This window comes from Lycium ferocissimum, unplaced genomic scaffold (genome assembly GCF_029784015.1).
Source record: "Lycium ferocissimum isolate CSIRO_LF1 unplaced genomic scaffold, AGI_CSIRO_Lferr_CH_V1 ctg2829, whole genome shotgun sequence".
NCBI classification, from domain to species: Eukaryota; Viridiplantae; Streptophyta; class Magnoliopsida; order Solanales; family Solanaceae; genus Lycium; species Lycium ferocissimum.
Genome location: NW_026724158.1, coordinates 115,828 through 133,616, shown reverse-complemented (window position 1 = coordinate 133,616; position 17,789 = coordinate 115,828). Strand labels below are relative to the sequence as shown.

At 35.5% G+C, this 17,789-nt stretch overlaps 2 protein-coding genes across 2 annotated transcripts; one reads left to right on the top strand and one right to left on the bottom strand.

The window, feature by feature from the left end:
- The first annotated feature begins 1,407 nt into the window (after nucleotides 1-1,407).
- On the top strand, nucleotides 1,408-15,388 carry LOC132043734 (uncharacterized). Its single transcript, XM_059434203.1, has 12 exons — nucleotides 1,408-1,735; nucleotides 4,371-4,435; nucleotides 4,907-5,005; nucleotides 6,039-6,171; nucleotides 7,914-7,973; nucleotides 9,098-9,157; nucleotides 9,636-9,758; nucleotides 11,471-11,542; nucleotides 11,618-11,755; nucleotides 12,166-12,321; nucleotides 13,824-13,931; nucleotides 15,088-15,388. The coding sequence occupies exons 1-12, from the start codon at nucleotides 1,511-1,513 to the stop codon at nucleotides 15,121-15,123; spliced, it is 1,275 nt and encodes a 424-aa protein (XP_059290186.1). The 5' UTR covers nucleotides 1,408-1,510; the 3' UTR covers nucleotides 15,124-15,388.
- Nucleotides 15,389-16,677: 1,289 nt separating this feature from the next.
- LOC132043741 (protein RALF-like 19) lies at nucleotides 16,678-17,046 on the bottom strand. The gene has a single exon (XM_059434208.1). The coding sequence runs from the start codon at nucleotides 17,044-17,046 to the stop codon at nucleotides 16,678-16,680; it is 369 nt and encodes a 122-aa protein (XP_059290191.1).
- Nucleotides 17,047-17,789: the final 743 nt, after the last annotated feature.

The following is a 17,789-nucleotide window of genomic DNA, read 5'->3' as shown; positions in this document are numbered from 1 at the left end:
TTCGCCCTGGGAAAGACCCCGTTCTGATAGCCCCAGTTTTCCCGATCGCCCCCCCTTTCCAAGGTAATTTTCGGTATGGTGTGTGATATATTGACAAAGGCTTAATCTCTTCGCCTACTACACACGAAAAGAAGTTGATGACTTTATATTCATGCACACGTGTGGGTTAGGATTGCCTGCAATCTTGTCGTCACGTCAATCTATATAATACTTACGAAAGGGCACAGTCATCCTTGATTGTTTAACGAGAAAACCACTAGCTTGGAAGTAAACTCATCACGTAAATCTTATGACTCGACAAATCGAGGTCGAAAAGCCCGCAAGAGTCGCTAGTTTTTTAATGTATACCAACTCGGGTGAAAAGACCCATTGTACCCCCGTAATTGAACACAATACCAACGTATTGATCATCATTTAAAATTAACATAAAGGAAAAAGTAAATACACGACAAAGAGAGGACCACGTATTGAGAACAAACGCATTGAAAGCTACACAAATGGAATAAACAACACCCTAAAATACTAACATCATATCAGGACTACTAAAAAATTAAAAAAAAAAAGAAGGGAAAAACAGACCCTACAAAGGCATATACAACCAATACGAACCATAAAAGGCATAAAAAAGCATAATCTTTAACATTAAATAATGGAATTCATGATACCATGGCCGACACAATCAAACCCTAAAAGAAAAAGACTACCAACATCACGGGACCAAACATATACAACCAATACGAACCATAAAAGGGATAAAAAAAGCTAAATATTTAACATTAAACAACATATTTCATTCGATTTTTGCATACATAACAAAATCCCCACATAACCCTAACATATCTAAAATGCGTAAATAAATGAAGATATAGACTTACCTTGACTGATAAATCGGTATGTAGCAAAGAAATTGATAAAACTTGTACTTCAAATCGAAGAACTCATATTGAAACCACTGCTTGTGACTGGAAAGGGTTTTTTTTTTTTTTTTTTGGGAAATGTGGTGTTAAACGATTAAGGCATATTCATGGGTTAAAAGGGGAAGGGGTGGGTCGGGTTACCAGGTGGGTCGGGTTTAGGAAGGGATCTGGTACTATGTGGCAATTTAATTGGGGAGGGGTTGGGTTTTAATTGCCATGTGGCTTTTAATTGCCATGTGGCAATTAAAAAAAAATGAAAATGATTTTATAAAATCCAGTCACCCACTTAACGTCGATGAGGGTATTTTTGGGCCAAAACTTGGACAGTAGGGGTATAGGTGATCACGAGAAGTTTTAACGAGATATGTCTGGATCTTTTTCCCGAAAGTTCAGGGGTATATTTGTACACTTGTACTTAAACTATTTTTGATAGTCAATGGGTATATTTGACCCTTTCTAAGAGTTATACATCAAACCGAGCAATCCAACCACCTATCCTATCCCTATACAACATACCTTCAAATACAGCTATATCCCTTTCTTTATCCTTTTATTTCATCTTGTTCAATTCAATTTAGTTGAATGTTTCAACAATGTCACGAGGGCCTGGTCAGTTAATCAACAACTTGAAGCAATTTACTGACCTTCAATACAAGCAATTCACTAACCGCTATGGACAACAACTCATTGACATATTTGAATTCCCAATAAAACTCGTTCTTTCCCCTTTTACACTTGCTTATGACATTGCTGGGTCTGCCCCGAGAGGTTTCGGTGTACCTGAATTCATCTCTAAGTTGTCTTATTCTACCATCTTTGTAAGTCCATAAACTGGACAAGTGTAAATGTCATTGTTTTTTTTTTGTTTTTTTCTGAATGCCCGTCAAGTGTTTGTTGATATGTCACTGAGAGAGTATAAGTGGGATAGTCTATCTGTTAGCTTTTCTTAAATGGGTTTTCAATTATATGTTTATATGATATTGAAAGACCTCAAATTGGAGAACTGTAGTTGTCATTTTTTTTTTTTTTTGAATGGGTTGTTATGTGTTTGTTAAAATGTCACTGAGAGAAAATGAATGGGATAGTCTATTTATTAGCATTTCTGAACTGGGTCTTCAAATATATGTTCACGTGTCACTTCAAAGGCCTTGAATGAGTGTTTTCTGGAATGGTTATCGTTAAGTGTTTGTTAAAATGTCACTGAGAGACTGTGACTGGGGTGGTTAGTCTGTTTTGTTAACATTTTTGAACTGGGTTTTCAAATATATGTAGCCAATTGTCAGTATAAGTGCAGAAGTATAGTTTTGTTAGCGTTTTTTCGAATGGGTCGTTAAGTGTTTGTTAAAATGTCACAGAGAGAAAATGAGGGGGAAAGTCTATTTGGTTAACATTTCTGAAATGGGTCTTTAAAGATATGTTCATGTTTCACTGAAAGGCCTCAAATTGGAGACGTATAATTGTCAGTGTTCTCCGAATTGGAGGATTAAGGGGTCGTTTGGTAGCTAGTTAGGAGGCAAGTTATTTATGTATTAAAATCCTGCTTAAGTAATACCATGTTTGGTAGTTGGTTAGGAGGTAAGTTATTCACGTGTAAAATTAATACGGTGTTTAGTTTGCAATTTTGAAACCCACATAACTCATAGATGAATAAGTTATATATGTATTGTTTATTTACTGATAAGCTACTGAAGAATTTGAAGCAGTTTGCTGACCTTCAGTATAAGCAATTCACTAACTGCTATGGACAAATTGGAGAAGTATAATTATGAGCGTTTTTTTTTTCCTTCTGAATGGGTCGTTATGTGTTTGTTAATATGTCACTGAGAGACCATGAATGGGATAGTCTATTTGTTTGTATATTTGCATTTCAGGTGTGGTGTGTGGAAGAATATAATATATGCTTTTATGGGTAATATTATTTTGTAGGTTGGGGATGAGAGTACAGTTAGATTTTGAGGGCAAAAGTGGTGTAGAGGTTTGGTGCTCAAGGATGAATTCCCGGTTTTGTATAGGCTCTCTTGCCAAGGGAGTTATTTGTTCAACAAGTTAGGGGGACACAAGGAGACGGGTCTTTTTGGGATTTGAGGTTTTGGAGGAATTTTCAAGATTGGGAGGTGACCGAGCTTCAAAGATTGCTAGATTTACTCCAAAAGCATTGTGTGCGAACTGACAGACCTGATGCTTTGAGCTGGGAGCTTGGGGATAACAATTCATTCTCAATTAAGTCATTCTATGAGAAACTCTTAGTAATGACAGAGGTTAGTTTCCCGCATGCCTCGGTCTGGATCCCTAAGATGCCCAGGAAGGTGTGCTTCTTTGCTTGGCTAGCTACTAGAGGGGTGATTTTGACGGCGGAGAACCTTAGGAAACGAAAGGTTATTTGCACGAGCTGGTGCTTTCTTTGTAAGGAGACGGGAGAGGATGTGGACCATATTCTATTACATTGCAAATTAGCCTCGAGGTTATGGGAGGGCATCTTTTGGTGGTTTGGCGTCTCTTGGGTAATGCCTAGATCCGTGAAGGAGTTGATGTCCGGCTGGAAGCTTGGAGCTCAGGGAAGAAGGCACAAGGCTTGGAATGTCACTCCTCTTGCTTTGATGTGGGTCACTTGGAAGGAAAGAAATAGGAGAGCTTTTGAAGGGGTGGAGATGAGCTTTGCTCAATTGAGGAGTAGTTTCCGATCCCTTGTTTTCTTTTGGTGCACCCATGTAGTTCCCGTTTGTACAGAGGATTGGGTGTCTTTTGGAGAGAACCGTATTTTGTAGGTTTCTCTTTTTTTTTTTTTTTTTTTTTTTTTGGTATACCACTTGTATGCGGCCATGTTGGCCTTTGTTATTATTAATGAAAAACTTTACCTGATCAAAAAGAATATATGCTCATGTGTCACTGGAAGGCCTCAAATTGGAGAAGTATAATTGTCAGCATTTATTTTTTTATATATTTTTTTTTTTTCCTGAATGGGTCGTCATATGTTTGTTCATATGTCACTGAGAGACCATGAATGGGACAGTCTATTTGTTAGCATCTTTGAACTGGATCTTCAATTATATGTTCATATGTCACTGAAAGGCCTCAAATGGGGAAGCAAATTGTTCAGTGTTTTCTGAACTGGGACGTTAAATGTTTGTTCATATCGCACTGAGAGGCTGTGAATGGGGAAGTCTATTTTTTTTTTTTCCCCTTCTTTTCTGAATTGGGCCTTCAACTGGTTTGCTTATATGTCAACTGTGAGGCCATGAATTGGAAAGTTTAAATTTGTGCCTTTTCAGAATTGGGTCTTTAGATATCATGAATAGGAAGTGCTTTTCAGCATTTCCTTAAATGGGTCTTCAAGTATTTGTTAATATGTTACAGAGAAGCCACGAACTGAAACCATACAGGGATTTTTAAGATGAAAGTGTTAGTTTAGTGAAGGTTTCTCCTAACAGAGATATTTGGTGGGTTTTTCTGCAGGTGGTGGCTACTCTGGGTACTTATGACATTGCTTTGGAGCTCGGAAAGAAGGTGATCTGCCAGAGGTGCCCTTATACTTTCAGCTCATGTTACTTTTTGTTAGAATTTATATTCTTGAAGTTGAAGTGTCTTGACTAGAAATAATGAAATTGATAAATTGTCCATGTCAAAAGTTTTGGTTTTTGTTGATTTATACACATTGTGTGTAAAAGGGCATCAAAAAATTTATAAAGGTCTTGGGGCCATTCCAGCCATTACCTTAAGGATTTGGTTTGGATGCTCACATTGTTTCATAGTTATGGTGCGTCAATCAATGTTTTCTTCCACAATGGACTATGAGCTTGAAAGATATCAGACATTTGATTTCTGTGCTCATTGGTGGTCTCTACGTCTTTATGCAAAAGTGGATGTGGTAATCAAATTGAAGCAAAAGCTAGAGAGCATCTTATTTAACACCTACTGAAGGGAAGCTGAGATACTTTTCAAATTTATAGTCAATTGGCATGTGTTGATATTGCTTGGTTCATTAACTTCAGGGACTGCCGGACATGCAGCGGATGGCAGGCGTTGCAATGCACAATGTGCAAAGGTTCAGGCAAGGTGCATTACCAAGTGAAAAACTATACATTGAAAAGGTAGGTAATCATTGAAAGATTTGTGCTCTTGCTATTAAAATGAAGTTCCTGTTCAAATTATATATATCAATCCAACTTCTAGAATATTTTTGCGTGGTCTTTGTCATATTCTAAGCTGCATACTCTTAAAAGGTACACCGAGGTGCTTTCACCCCCTTCTTCTCCCCTGCCACAGTTCTATGTGATTGTTAAAAGCATATTCTAGTCTTCAGCTTTTTTATCTCGGATTCGCTGTGACAGTAGCTCGTGTAATTGCAGTTGGTAGCTCACCGCGTCACCGTCATCATGTTGGTGTACCGAGCCACCTTCTTCTTGTTTTATGTTACTCCCTCTGTCTCAATTTATGTGATGCGCTTTCCTTTTTAGTTTGTCCCAAAAAGAATGATACATCTCTATATTTAGAAATAATTTAACTTAAAATTTCCCCTTTTATCCTTAATGAGATGATTTATAGCCACCAGTGTTGTCAAAAGGCGCTTAAAAGCGCGCTTTAAGCCCTACCTCGCTTTATGTGCGCTTCATCATCAAGGCTCTAAGACATACTTTTCCTTGCCAATGAACCTCTCTGAAGAGATGACACTAGAAATTGATATTTCACTTTATTGTTATGTTTTTACAATTTGTTTGTCCATATATTTGTTATTCATGTTTATTATTACTAGTCTTGGGCTAAACATATATATGTTTTTTTATTTTTGCACCATTGCGTTTTTTCATTAAAGCCCACATTATTTGCGCTTTTAACTTCTTGGAGCTTTTTGGCGCTTTTCGCTTTTGATAACACTGATAGCCACACAAATATCCATGACTTGTTTTACACCACAAGTTTCAAAAGTCTTCCTTTCTTTCTTAAACTCCGTGTCTAGTCAAACTATATCACATAAATTGGGACGGAGGGAGTATTAATCATCATAGTTGTGAAATTCCACCCTCTTTTGGTAAATTTAAAATAAAAATTACTTAAAAGGACAAAAAGAGAATGTCAAACACACTGAATATTTGTCTATTTAAAGCTTCCAAACTACTGCTGCAGGGGAGAAAAGGCAACAGCTGAATCCATTGCTGATGCCATAGCTGATAACAGAGCTGAGTTGGTGCACCTTCCTTCCACGGTGGACCTTCAAGTGCCACTGCCATCTAAAGATTGTCCCAGTTGTGATGGATCGGTGAGAACTGTTTTGGGAAGTTTTTCAATTTTCATAATATAGCAAATTTCTTAGGGAGGCTGCAAATGAACTGAGTGAGTTATGCCAGTAGTTTTCTGGCTTGAGAAACTATCCAAAATGCTAAGGTAAAGAAAATAGAGTTTCATTTGTGAAGGCAAGCCAAGTTGAAAATTGGGCTTATTGAATAAGTAAAGCCAAGTCTAACCAGAAAGCAACTTGGCTCAGGTGAGTTAGTGACATGTAAATGTATTTTCATTCGATTTTAACTGTAGTTTCCCATGCTTGTACTAGGTAAAAGTAATATCTGTCAGTTAGATATTGACTTTGAAGATGACTTTAAGTGCCTACGTTCAATCACTTAGGTGAATAGGTTGAATCCTGCAAAAGAACCCATAACCCTAAGCTCATGAAGATAGTTTTCAGATAACCTAGAACTACACGTTTATCTGTAACCCTAATTAGTTTTTGGGTGCCGTATCTATGTCGACACGACTACACGGGTAAGGTTGGGATCTGTGTCGGATCCGAGATCGTGTGTGTTGGGGAAAATTCAATTTGAAGAGATGGGAAACAGAATACCCGCTGCTATGTAGTAACAGAGACATGGGTTGTGTTGTACTGGGAAAAAACAGAGACGTGGAAAAGGTTTTGTTGGGGAAGAAGATTTAGAGAAGAATACGCAGATGCAGAGACGAACAAAGAAGAAGAAGATGTAGAGAGTAAAGGCAGATTGCAAGTTGAAGCTTGAATTTCAACAAGTGTAGTACTGGAATCTTACCTCAATTTGTTGATTTCACCAGATGAATACATCTATTTGTTGGCTGCCCAAAAAGACAAAAAAAAAAAAATTTAGGAATTGAACCCTTTGCTAATTTGCTGCCACCTTGGTTGGTCTATGAGGATAAACATTACATATAATTACAACTAAAATTCTATTTTTTTTCACACCCTTTTCAAAAACAAAATTTACAGTCTTAATTTTATAGTCTAAATAATATACAGTATTTAACTGTAAATTAAAGATCTGTATATTTTGAAGGCAAACATTTTTCATTTAAGTAAACTTCATATATATTTTTTGAGATGGAATTTTTTTTATTTTTTGGGATTAAACTTCATATATATTACAAATGTGTATATATAAAGTAAGCAAATTGTATTAATTAACCTAATTATGCTATTTATAAATGTTTTCTTGGAAAAAAGGGATAATATCTAAATTAATTATTAGTGTTAATTTTTCATAATTAGATATTTTTTATAGATATTTTTATATTTAAAATTTATTTTTAGTCCCTTTTTTATGATCCGTATCCCCGAATCCTAAAATTTTGATCATGAAGGATCAGTGACACCCGCACCCGAGTCTTTAGCTGTAACCTATTATCACCTCGAATATGCATGAGAATCTACCTGAGTTGACTTAGAGCTCATCCTATTATAAAGTAGTCTTGTTAAAGTGAGGCTGTTTTGATACTATTTCAATGAATTTAAATGATGCATAATGCTTCCATTTCACTTAGTATGTTATGAGTTAAGAATTGTATTTCTTTCTTGCATACTCCAACTTCATTATTTCCTTTACTCGGATTTGTGTCAATTGTGTTAAAGATGGATGCGGTGGTTATGCTTCGCAGTGATCTTTCATATTCACCTCTGTCTGGTCTCAACTCTTAAGTAAAACTGTTTCCAAAACTTTTGAAACTTAGCAATGGCTGTTGCTGATGATACTACTTCTGCAGGGTGTGATGAAATGCCCGGAATGCAAAGACAAGCTGCAAGTCAGGATATCTGCAGATGATGTAAGTTCTATCCAGTCCGTCCTGTTCTTTGTTCCATTTTCTTTTCAACTGATTCCAAAACCATTGAGAATCATTTTCTTACATCATGTTAATACATTAACCATTGAGAATTATTTTCTTACGTCATGCTAATAAATTCAGTACCATTTTAGAATTATAATGGCAGTGACTTTAGTGGTCCATGAAGTGGGTGCACACCTTAGACACCAAGGTTCAAATCATCATAGAGGCAAAAAACACTAGATGTTTTTTTCCCCATATGCCTAAGCCATGGAGTTACCTGGTATCTGTGCTTGTGAGAGGTATCCGGGAGAATATTTGAGGTGCATAAGCTGGCCTAGACACCACCGTTATTAAAAAAACGAAGAAGAATTCTAATGGCAGTGAATTTTACTTCTGAAAATTTATTAAATGCAACTTCCTTATCTTTTCATTTTCTAGCGAATTCATAGAAAGGGCGTGTGGTATTATGATAATATGTTTGGCATCAGCTTAGAATTCTAGTTCAGTGGTTTTATTTGCTTGACTTCCCGTACTTTTTTTTTTTTTTTTTTCTAGTCATATAACCCTTTATACTCATGCTAAGACTTAGAGACTGAAAACCCGCAACCTGCCACGAGTCTGCTACCATAAGTGGAATTTTTATCTTGACAAAACTCCACTTTTTCGCTCATCCATTTCATGTGCCTCTAAATAAAGTAAAAACGTATGAACAAGAAAATGGCATCTGTGCTTAATTTCTTCGCAGTTGATAGATGTTCATTTAAAAGGTTTCTCTGGGCATAAATCTGTTTCATTATATTGATTAATGGCGTTGGAATGGAGTATGGAAAAATATAGGTATCTGTAAAGCAAACAAGAGCCAAGTAGTCAGCAATGAGTCAAAAAAATGCATCCATGGGGAAAACCTAGAGATCTAGTGAACTGGGAATAGTTTTCTACAGTCTGGAGTATGGATAAGAGGAATGGAAAATAAAATGAGAGCTAGATATTATCCTTTTATCCCATTTGGATTCTAGACGCCATGAATTTCAACTCTAGGGAGAATTTAATTTCCTCCATTTCTTTCAGTTTTGATTTACTTATAGTCATTCTCATGTTTGTGTTATCTTTCAATGCTGCAGATTATGGAGCCTCCTTGGAAAGCTTATAATATCATGAGAAAGATGGATTATCCTTACGAGGCTAGTGCTATGTCATACCTGTTTTTATTTTGTTGCAATGAGTTACTGCTTACTATAATATGGGGGATTTCTCTTGCATCTCATCCATCATTCCTTGATTTTTTTTTTTGGTCGATATGTCAAAGGATGAAAAGAAAGGTTCTTATGCTGTTGGGAGGTGAGAAAAGGATGGTAAAATAAAGAAGAATTGATTTCCTTCCTATTTTTTTATGTAGAAAATGGGTTTAAAGGATATCTGTTTCTTCTTTCTAGTTACTTTCCCTCTTATATGGCAAGCCAATCTTGGGAGAGAAAAGTCTCATTTTCTCTTCATTCCTTACTTCCCACATAGCTATTAGTTATAATCCTATTCACCAGATTGTCTTGCTCTATTGTATAAGCGTGTCGCTTCTGAAATATTTCTATAAAAAAGTAAAGTATAAGACTGCCCCTTACACCTTTGCGCGTTTATCATTTTTCTCCTTATTAACTGTTGCAGCATATTGTTGAGAGTATGAAGGACCCCAGCATTGCTGCATTTTGGTTGCTTACCTTGCCTCAGATTGTGGGTGGATTTGAATATGATGATGATGTCAAGAAGAAGATTTGGTGGCAATATAAGGTTTGCTTTATATTATGGTTGTCCAAGACTGTCTTTCCCTTACAATTCATAATTGCTCTGTAATTTGAGAATGTTGATCCTTTTGCAAAGCCCATAATACAGGCTTAAACGTCTGTACATTTTGTGAACTCTATTATTGTTCATACTGAAACAGGAGGAAAAAAAAAAAAAAAGGCAAACTCTTTATTAAACAGACAAAATATGCTCACCCTGCTTCAAATGCACCAGAAACAAACTTGAACTGATTAGCAACCTATTTAACTTTGATTAATATGGAAATAACTCACATCAGTAAATGATGAGATGCTCAAATAAAATGAAGAAAGTCATAATTGAATTCTACTTCCTAATGCTGCTCCTCCAGGTATTGCACCAGAGAACTTCAAAGTAACCAATGCTATCCTGCCAAAATCTGAAGTAGACCTTATTTCATTTTCGTCTTCTGGCTCTTTACTATGCCCAAACACACTACACAACAGACAAGATTACATTCTTCTTAAGTCTCAATCCCTATGCACTGTTACTATATCCCAAACGCTCAAAAGAAAATAATATTTTGCAAGATTGGAAAGAATAATATAGAAGTCAATTTATACCAATTACTAACAAAAACTTCAAGCGCAATTCACTCTATTGGTAGAATGAAGTTTGTCCACAAGTATACACTGGAAATTTCTGAACTCAGCAATAAGGCTGAAAGAAATCTCTGGAATCTTCTCAAAATCTCCAAGTTCAAATCACAAAATTGAACAATGATATATTGGCAAGGAACAGTGATGGAGCCACATGTAAGAAGGGGATTGAATTGAATCCCTTTTCACCCAAAAATTACTCTATGCAATAGGATAAAAGCAATATTTCCGTACTTATATAATTTTTTTAATCCCTGTGAAAAAAGCTTTTAGTGTAGTGGAAAAAGTAGATAAAAAGTACTAGCTGTGGTATTTTACATTTTATTTGGATCTCCTTGTTAATGTTCTTGGCTCCACTAATGGTAAAAAAAGATCATATTTCGTAAGCGTATATGTCCTATTCAGATGATTATTTTATCCAAAACTCTCATGCAAAGATTAACTGTGGTAGAGTTTCAAGTTAAATCACTAGTCAGCCTTATCCTATCGCTGGGTTCGGATACAGGAAGTCAGGAACCCGTTTGCTCCATTCAGCTCTATTTACAAATGTCCGCCACTCAAGTCTTAAGTAATCAGGTCTTTTTATTGACGTCACTGATGTTTTTCTCGTCTTTTTCCCCTTCTTTTGAGGAGTGATGGATCACAATTCTCTTCAGTCTGCATTATTAAGGTTCTTTATGGCTGAACCTCACCATACAAGTCTTATGAGCAATTGGCGGTGCCGGTGACATTCAAAAAAGCTATTTGGACTGTTAACTCATTGAAAAGATGACCTTTCATTTTTTGCCTATGATTATAATGAAGTTCTGAAGCTGTTTTCGTCTTGAGAAATTAGCACTTTCACAAGTAAAATATATTGACGAATGACAACATATAGATCTCATCATCTCAATTGATTCAAATTAAATTTCATTGCATCAGTTTTTATAAAAAATTACCGCTGACATAGATTGCCTTATTTTATTTCATCTTTTACCTATTTGTTTATTTCATCTTTTACCTATTTGTGGGTTTCACAAAGTCTGGAACACTTAGGAGCCAGAATTCGGTGATGGCTTATGTAGACTTGTTGCACTCCAGGAATCTATGCGATATGATCAACTTCGAGATGTGGTGGCCAAGAGAAAACCTGGATGGGAGTATTTGCAAGAAGTATGACATATTTTCTTGTGTAAATATGTCTCACTAGTATCCAGATCAACTTTTTTTTACTATATTATCTTACAGGCCTTGGTCTCTATTGATCCCGCCCGAGCTAGGGAAGATCCTGTTGTTGTGAAGAACGTCCCTTACTTCAAGGCCAAGAAAGCTCTGGAGGCAGAAGTCATGAAGCTTGACCCTCCGCCCCGTCCTCAAAATTGGGGGGTGTGTTTTATCTTTGCTAGAATTTTCTACTATTTCTAGTTATGCTCTTGTTTAAATGGCGGCTAACTTCTGGATGGTTCATCACTGTTTTGGGTTAACCAACAACCTGTATAAATCATGAAGTAAAATTGGAAGGATGTTTGAAGTTTATCTTGGAATATTGTGAATAACTGTTGTACATTAGGTGACTTGTTTTTGTAACAAATTCCCCTTAAAGAAGCTAGAAACAGACAGAAAAAGTTCTGCTTCTATCTGCTGTGTTAAGTATGTATTTAAATTTCCTCTGCAGTAATAGATTGAGTGATTAATTCGAGACGTTAGCATGTAGTTGATTTGTCAGGAAGTTCTCTTGTTCTTCAATTATAATTGTTAGTTTCCTTATTCTTATGGGGTAATACAAGCATTTGCAGGAATTGAACCTTCCACTAGACGCATCTTCTTGGAGTGAAAAGGACCTCAAAGACCCAAAAAAGCTATATGAGATGACAGTTCTTCTTAATGCACAAAGAGAAATTGCTGAAAAGATGCTGGATGCTCAGTGGGAAGTGAAGTGGAGAGAAGAAAAGGTTAGTCTATCAGAGATCTTTTTTGAAATGTCAGTAGAAAATATGGAGAAGTTGTAATACTTTTTATTTATTTTGTATAATGTCGGCCTGGAATGAATTTAAATGGAGAAACATGGTCAGTAAGGATTCATATAACCGACCCCAACTTGTTTAAGACTAGGCATAGTTGCTGTTTGTCTAGATATGAAGGCAAAAAAATGTCATATGGGTTTCTGATTATTTTTCACCCTGTTCATCTGCACAAATTAGACCTTTTCTCATAAACATGGACTTTCCTTAATGATTTTACTAGTAAAACTGCTAGGATGGAATTTGATTTTCTTGTTCAATCACAGAAGGGCAGATACCAAATTAGATGTACAGCTCCAGTTTCATAATTTTGCTTTCAAAAGTCCATATTTGGTGTATGTGGACTTCTGAATTTCTTTACCCATTGGCTGCTTTGGTTTTTTGCTGAATTTGTAAAGTATGGCTGGTCCATTGTTTTACATAGTGACTTTACTGAAGTACAAAATTGCATTCTTATGCCTGCTAGTATGTGCTTTCAAGTTTGAACTGGTTAAGCATTTTCCTGATAATCAATATTTCTTTTGCCTCTGATTGAATGACTTCATTTTTCAGGAACATAATATTTCTTCTATTCAGTTTATTTGTTGCTGAATCCTAGAGAAGAAGTCTTAATAGCGTACTAAGGGGTCGTTTGGTTAAGATTCAAGAATCAAATTATGCAGGGATTGGTAATACATGGATTAGTAATGCAGAGATTATAATGCAACAATTACTATTTATCAGGCGTTTGGTTCTTTGTACTAAGAATGGGATATATAGGGTGAAATTTAATAGATGGGTTTATTTTTTAGAAGGGCGTTGGTGATGGGTTGAGAAAAAATAAAAGGAAATTTTGTCATTTAATATTTAATCCAAGTATTAATTAATCCATGTATTGTTATATTATCTTATAATAGGTATAAAATAACATCAATTGGTGTGTTAAATTATCTCAGGATTAGCTATGCAGGACTCAAAAGACCAACCACACCGTATAAAACAATACCAAGTTTTATACCACGATTATTTTATCCAATCCATCAAACCAAACGAGCCCGGAAAGTATTTGAAAGTTTAAGTGTGTGACAAACTCCAAGACAACTTGTAGGGCGAAATAGTACAGAATGTCGTGAAGTAGCACCTTAACTAAATGATATTCTAGCAAAAGTCTTGACTATTTCCTTCAACGTTATTACTGTAACATGTAAAATTCTTGAACTTCATGAAAACAATTTTAAGAGCGTTCTAGGACATGCAGTCCTTTAAAGTCAGTCAGATTTCTGACATCTGAAACATGTTCTTGATTCATATTTTTAGTGTGCATAGCTGGTGTTTACAATTTTATTGAACTAACAATTATTTCATATATTTCTCCGAATTGCTGTACAAATAGGCATCTATGTTATTGATATTAGTTGCTGATATGTTCTGTGATCATCTTTTCATATCTTCAGCTTAACAAAATGTTGGAGGAGAAGGTCCGCCCATACATTCAGAATATTGACAATTCTGTACTTCCTCAGCCTATTGTTATGGAACCAGAAAGGAATCAGGATCAAAAGGTACTTTTTTCTCTTCAGGAATATATGGATCAGTTTATAGTTGCTTTTTAATTGAAGTGAAATCAAGTAAAAGGCCTAAAATACGTGATGCATTAACGAATAAATAAGTTGATTTGTTAAGTGTGATGGTAAAACAGTGTTATCAGCATCCTATTCCAACAAACGAACACTTACTTCAGATTCAGATTTCTTTAGACACTAGAAATAATGCATTTTAGGATTGGTTTGCAACAATGGGTGCAGTATACACCAGCACTTCACTTGGTGCTACACATGAATGCAAAAATTTTAAATTGGACTGTGGGTTTGTTTTGTAGGAGGAAAATGTTTTCCAATTTTCTCATGTTTGGTTGGTGAAGTTTTGAAGAACATTTTCTCTGGGGAAAACAAGCTAATAAGTGACATTCCAAGTTCATTGTCTCCTCCCCATCAATCCAACGCCCCCAAGACCCACTCCCCACCCATCCCACCCTCATAGTGTGTTGCTAGATTACATATAAACTTTTAGACTAATATTTTTTTTGCTTGCTTGCCAAACAGTAGAAAATAAGCAGACCTACTTGTTTTTCAACAAAACTTTTTCTGGGAAAACATTTTCCTTTGTACCAAACACACCATGTGTCTTCAAACATTAAGTTGATAAATATGCTTCATCTTCAACTTCAGCAGGGATTGGTTTTTAGGATACTTAAAAACCCGTAGTTGTCATTTCAGACTTTTACCCTTTTTGGTACTTTTCCAACAATGAGTAGATGGTGCTAAGCATTATTGTCATTAAAAGACACCGCTTCATTGCTTAATGAAGTGATGCAAATCAAGGTTATTATCGCTTCATGGATGAAGCCTGCACTTCAAAAATATTGCAAAAATTGATTACAATGAGGAATGGTCACTTCTTTTGAAGCTCAATTTTGAGTTGAATTAGTATCAACATATTTGTTATATTGGATGCTGAAATAAGAAGTGGGGTCACATATACCCGACCCCAACTTGTTTAGGACTAAGGCATCGTTGTTGTAGTTGTTTCTAAAATCGTTGATCTTTTATATTTAGATTTCTCATAAATTGTGCAATTCACTTCTCGCTTTTTCTTTCAAGCCCCCATTATTCTCTTCTGAAAGCGGTCACTTTAAGAATATATTAACTTTATGTGCAGAAAAAGCATGGACGAAGGAGATGGTGGTTGTTCTGATTGTATTTGCTTAGCCAGTAGCTACCCGAGGAAATCTAATGCTTATAAAAGCAGCTTTTTTGTAGATTGTACCATTTGTCGTTTTCTTTTTAATTTTCCTTCCCCCTTTATGTTCTTCTATTCAAGTGTTTGTTGCACGTAGCAGAGTGAAGTTGTCATCTCTTTCTTTCTACCCCTCTCTCTATTTATCTTATGTTACAAAATACAAAACAACAAATGCGTAAAGCAGATTATATAAAAAATTTCCTAGTCTTTCTTCCCCCTATACCTTTGGCCACTTTCTTTATTTTTTTTTCTTTTTCCTCAGAGATAACTGTTTGTGAAAAAAAGTAAGATTCAACATATGATTGATAAGAATTAACTCACGCTTGGCTTCGCTACCAAATTTTTAATTGCATTCCTTTCCTTCTTTAGTAGTTTAATGTTGGGTAGACTTTTCTTTTATCAGCAGTTAATGTTGGGCTGCCCACATTACATTTACATCCCTTGGAGTATGACTTTTAACGGACGTCGTATGAATACGAGATGTTTCGTGCTGTGTTTTTTAGTGTTAATGTTGGGGAGACTTGCATTCCATAACTACAGTTTTCCTGTGCCTACCAAATTAATTTTCCATTTTAATCGCCTAGTTTGGTAGGTACTGGGTAGTAATTTTATCTTGGGCCCTCCCATGCAGAAAATTTAACTGTAGCATGTGCTAGCTACAACAACATTAATTAACAACGCCTCAATATCAAATAAAATATAGTTTTAAAATGAAAAATTAATTTGGTAGGGCGGACCAGACCTGTAATTATGGAATGCAAGTCTTCATTAAACAATGATAAAAAAAAAACTTCCTAAATTAATAGCATGTGTTAGCTGCTGATGTAATCTAGTCTCTCTTCCCGGTTTCATTCAATTTTTACCCTAAATTTTTTTTGAAATTCATAAATCTATTCAAAGGTGTGCATATGGAAGGAAAAGTTGCTGAATTAAGTGGATGCTGAAATAGAAATTAATACATTTAAAAAACTTGTCTGAACTGTACGACGTAGGAAAACGATTATACGACCCATTCACAAGAGATTTTTTATGTTAAGGTAGGAGATACGGTAATATTAAATCTATGAGATTTTTTGTTGGATCATTTTATTTTAATTTGTTTTGTATGATTTCCTCTACCGTTACTATCCGATCTTGTGGTCTATCAAGCATACACATAATAAATAAGACGTAAAACTGAAAATCATCGAAAGCAATTACAATGTACAATGCAAACTGTAATTTATTTCACCATATACTTAATTACAAAAATCATCTTCAATGATGATACGGTGTACAGTATATTTTAAACAACAGAAAGAGAAATAAAATACTTAGAAGTAAATTATCCCCTTGTTGTTGGTAATCTTCTTAATATATTATTCTCTACGAATTTAGTAAAAAATAACAAAAAAGTATTAGTTATCTGTTTTCAAAAAAGAAGTTTACCAATCCAAGTTTGCTAAGATATATTTTTACGTGAACGCATGCATAGAATTAATATGCATGCATATATTACCTTGATTAACTTTAACTATTTGTGCGTTCACAATTGGTGATTCTTGAACAACCACGCCTATAAGGATTAATCTTCGACATGCGATTGCAAGCGTTGTAATAAGATTGACCTCGTTGGTCGCATGGGATTTGATTCTTGCTCATCGCTCTATAGGAGATATGATCATCGCGCGCGTTAAGTACTGATCTACGAGCTGATTCGGATGGCATCATCATCTCTTCGTCCACGTCTAACGTGTCCCCAACACGTCCACTATTGTCATTGCTCATGCGAGCAAAGGCTATGGTAGCAGAGTCCAAGTGAGAGAACGACGACTCTGCTACCATGGCCATAGCCAGGGTCAACATGAGCATGACCGTCAATCTTGACCTAATAGCCATCTTTTTTAGGCGCGGATTGTAATGGAATGATGTCAGAGTGTGAAGAAAGAGGTGTGAAATCAACTCGAGAGATTTTTTTATTTTATTTTTTTTTATTTTTTTTTGTGTGTGTGTGTGGATTTTTCTATCCCCTTTCCTTTTTAGGTGAAAGGATTGGAAAGGAGGAAGGAAGAGTGAAGATAAAGAGGAAAGAGGGTGAAGTTTGTTGTTGTGGCATGAAGAGTGGGATGTGGAGGAGTGTTTTTAAGTTACAAACTTGTGGTTTGGGAAATTTTGTGACGTAGAGTAAATCACGTAAGTATAAGGAGGTGGCCAAATGCAGGTGTGGGCTAAATAAATCAGTGGACAGTCATTGGTTAAATATTAGTAAAGATCCAAATTGAAAAGTGAAAAATATTCATAATCGGAGAAATCGGGACAAACTATAAATGTTATAGCTCAAATAAAGCCCCTTTTTTGCCCTTTCAATTCTGTTTTTTTCCTTAGGTCAATTTGACCGCATTGTTACTTTTAGCATGCATAATTAAGCTTCACTGAACTAGTATCATTTCAATTAAATGATTGTATAAAGAATCCACTAAATAACCACTCTTCTCTATGTGTATGCTGTTGCTGACGTAATTCAAATGATGCACTACATCTCTTTAAGCTACTATGGCGGATCACCTAGTATCAATTTTCTCTCTTAAAATATTTTTTTATGAATTTTAACCTTCCAACTTTTTCACCTGTGTGCTAAAGCC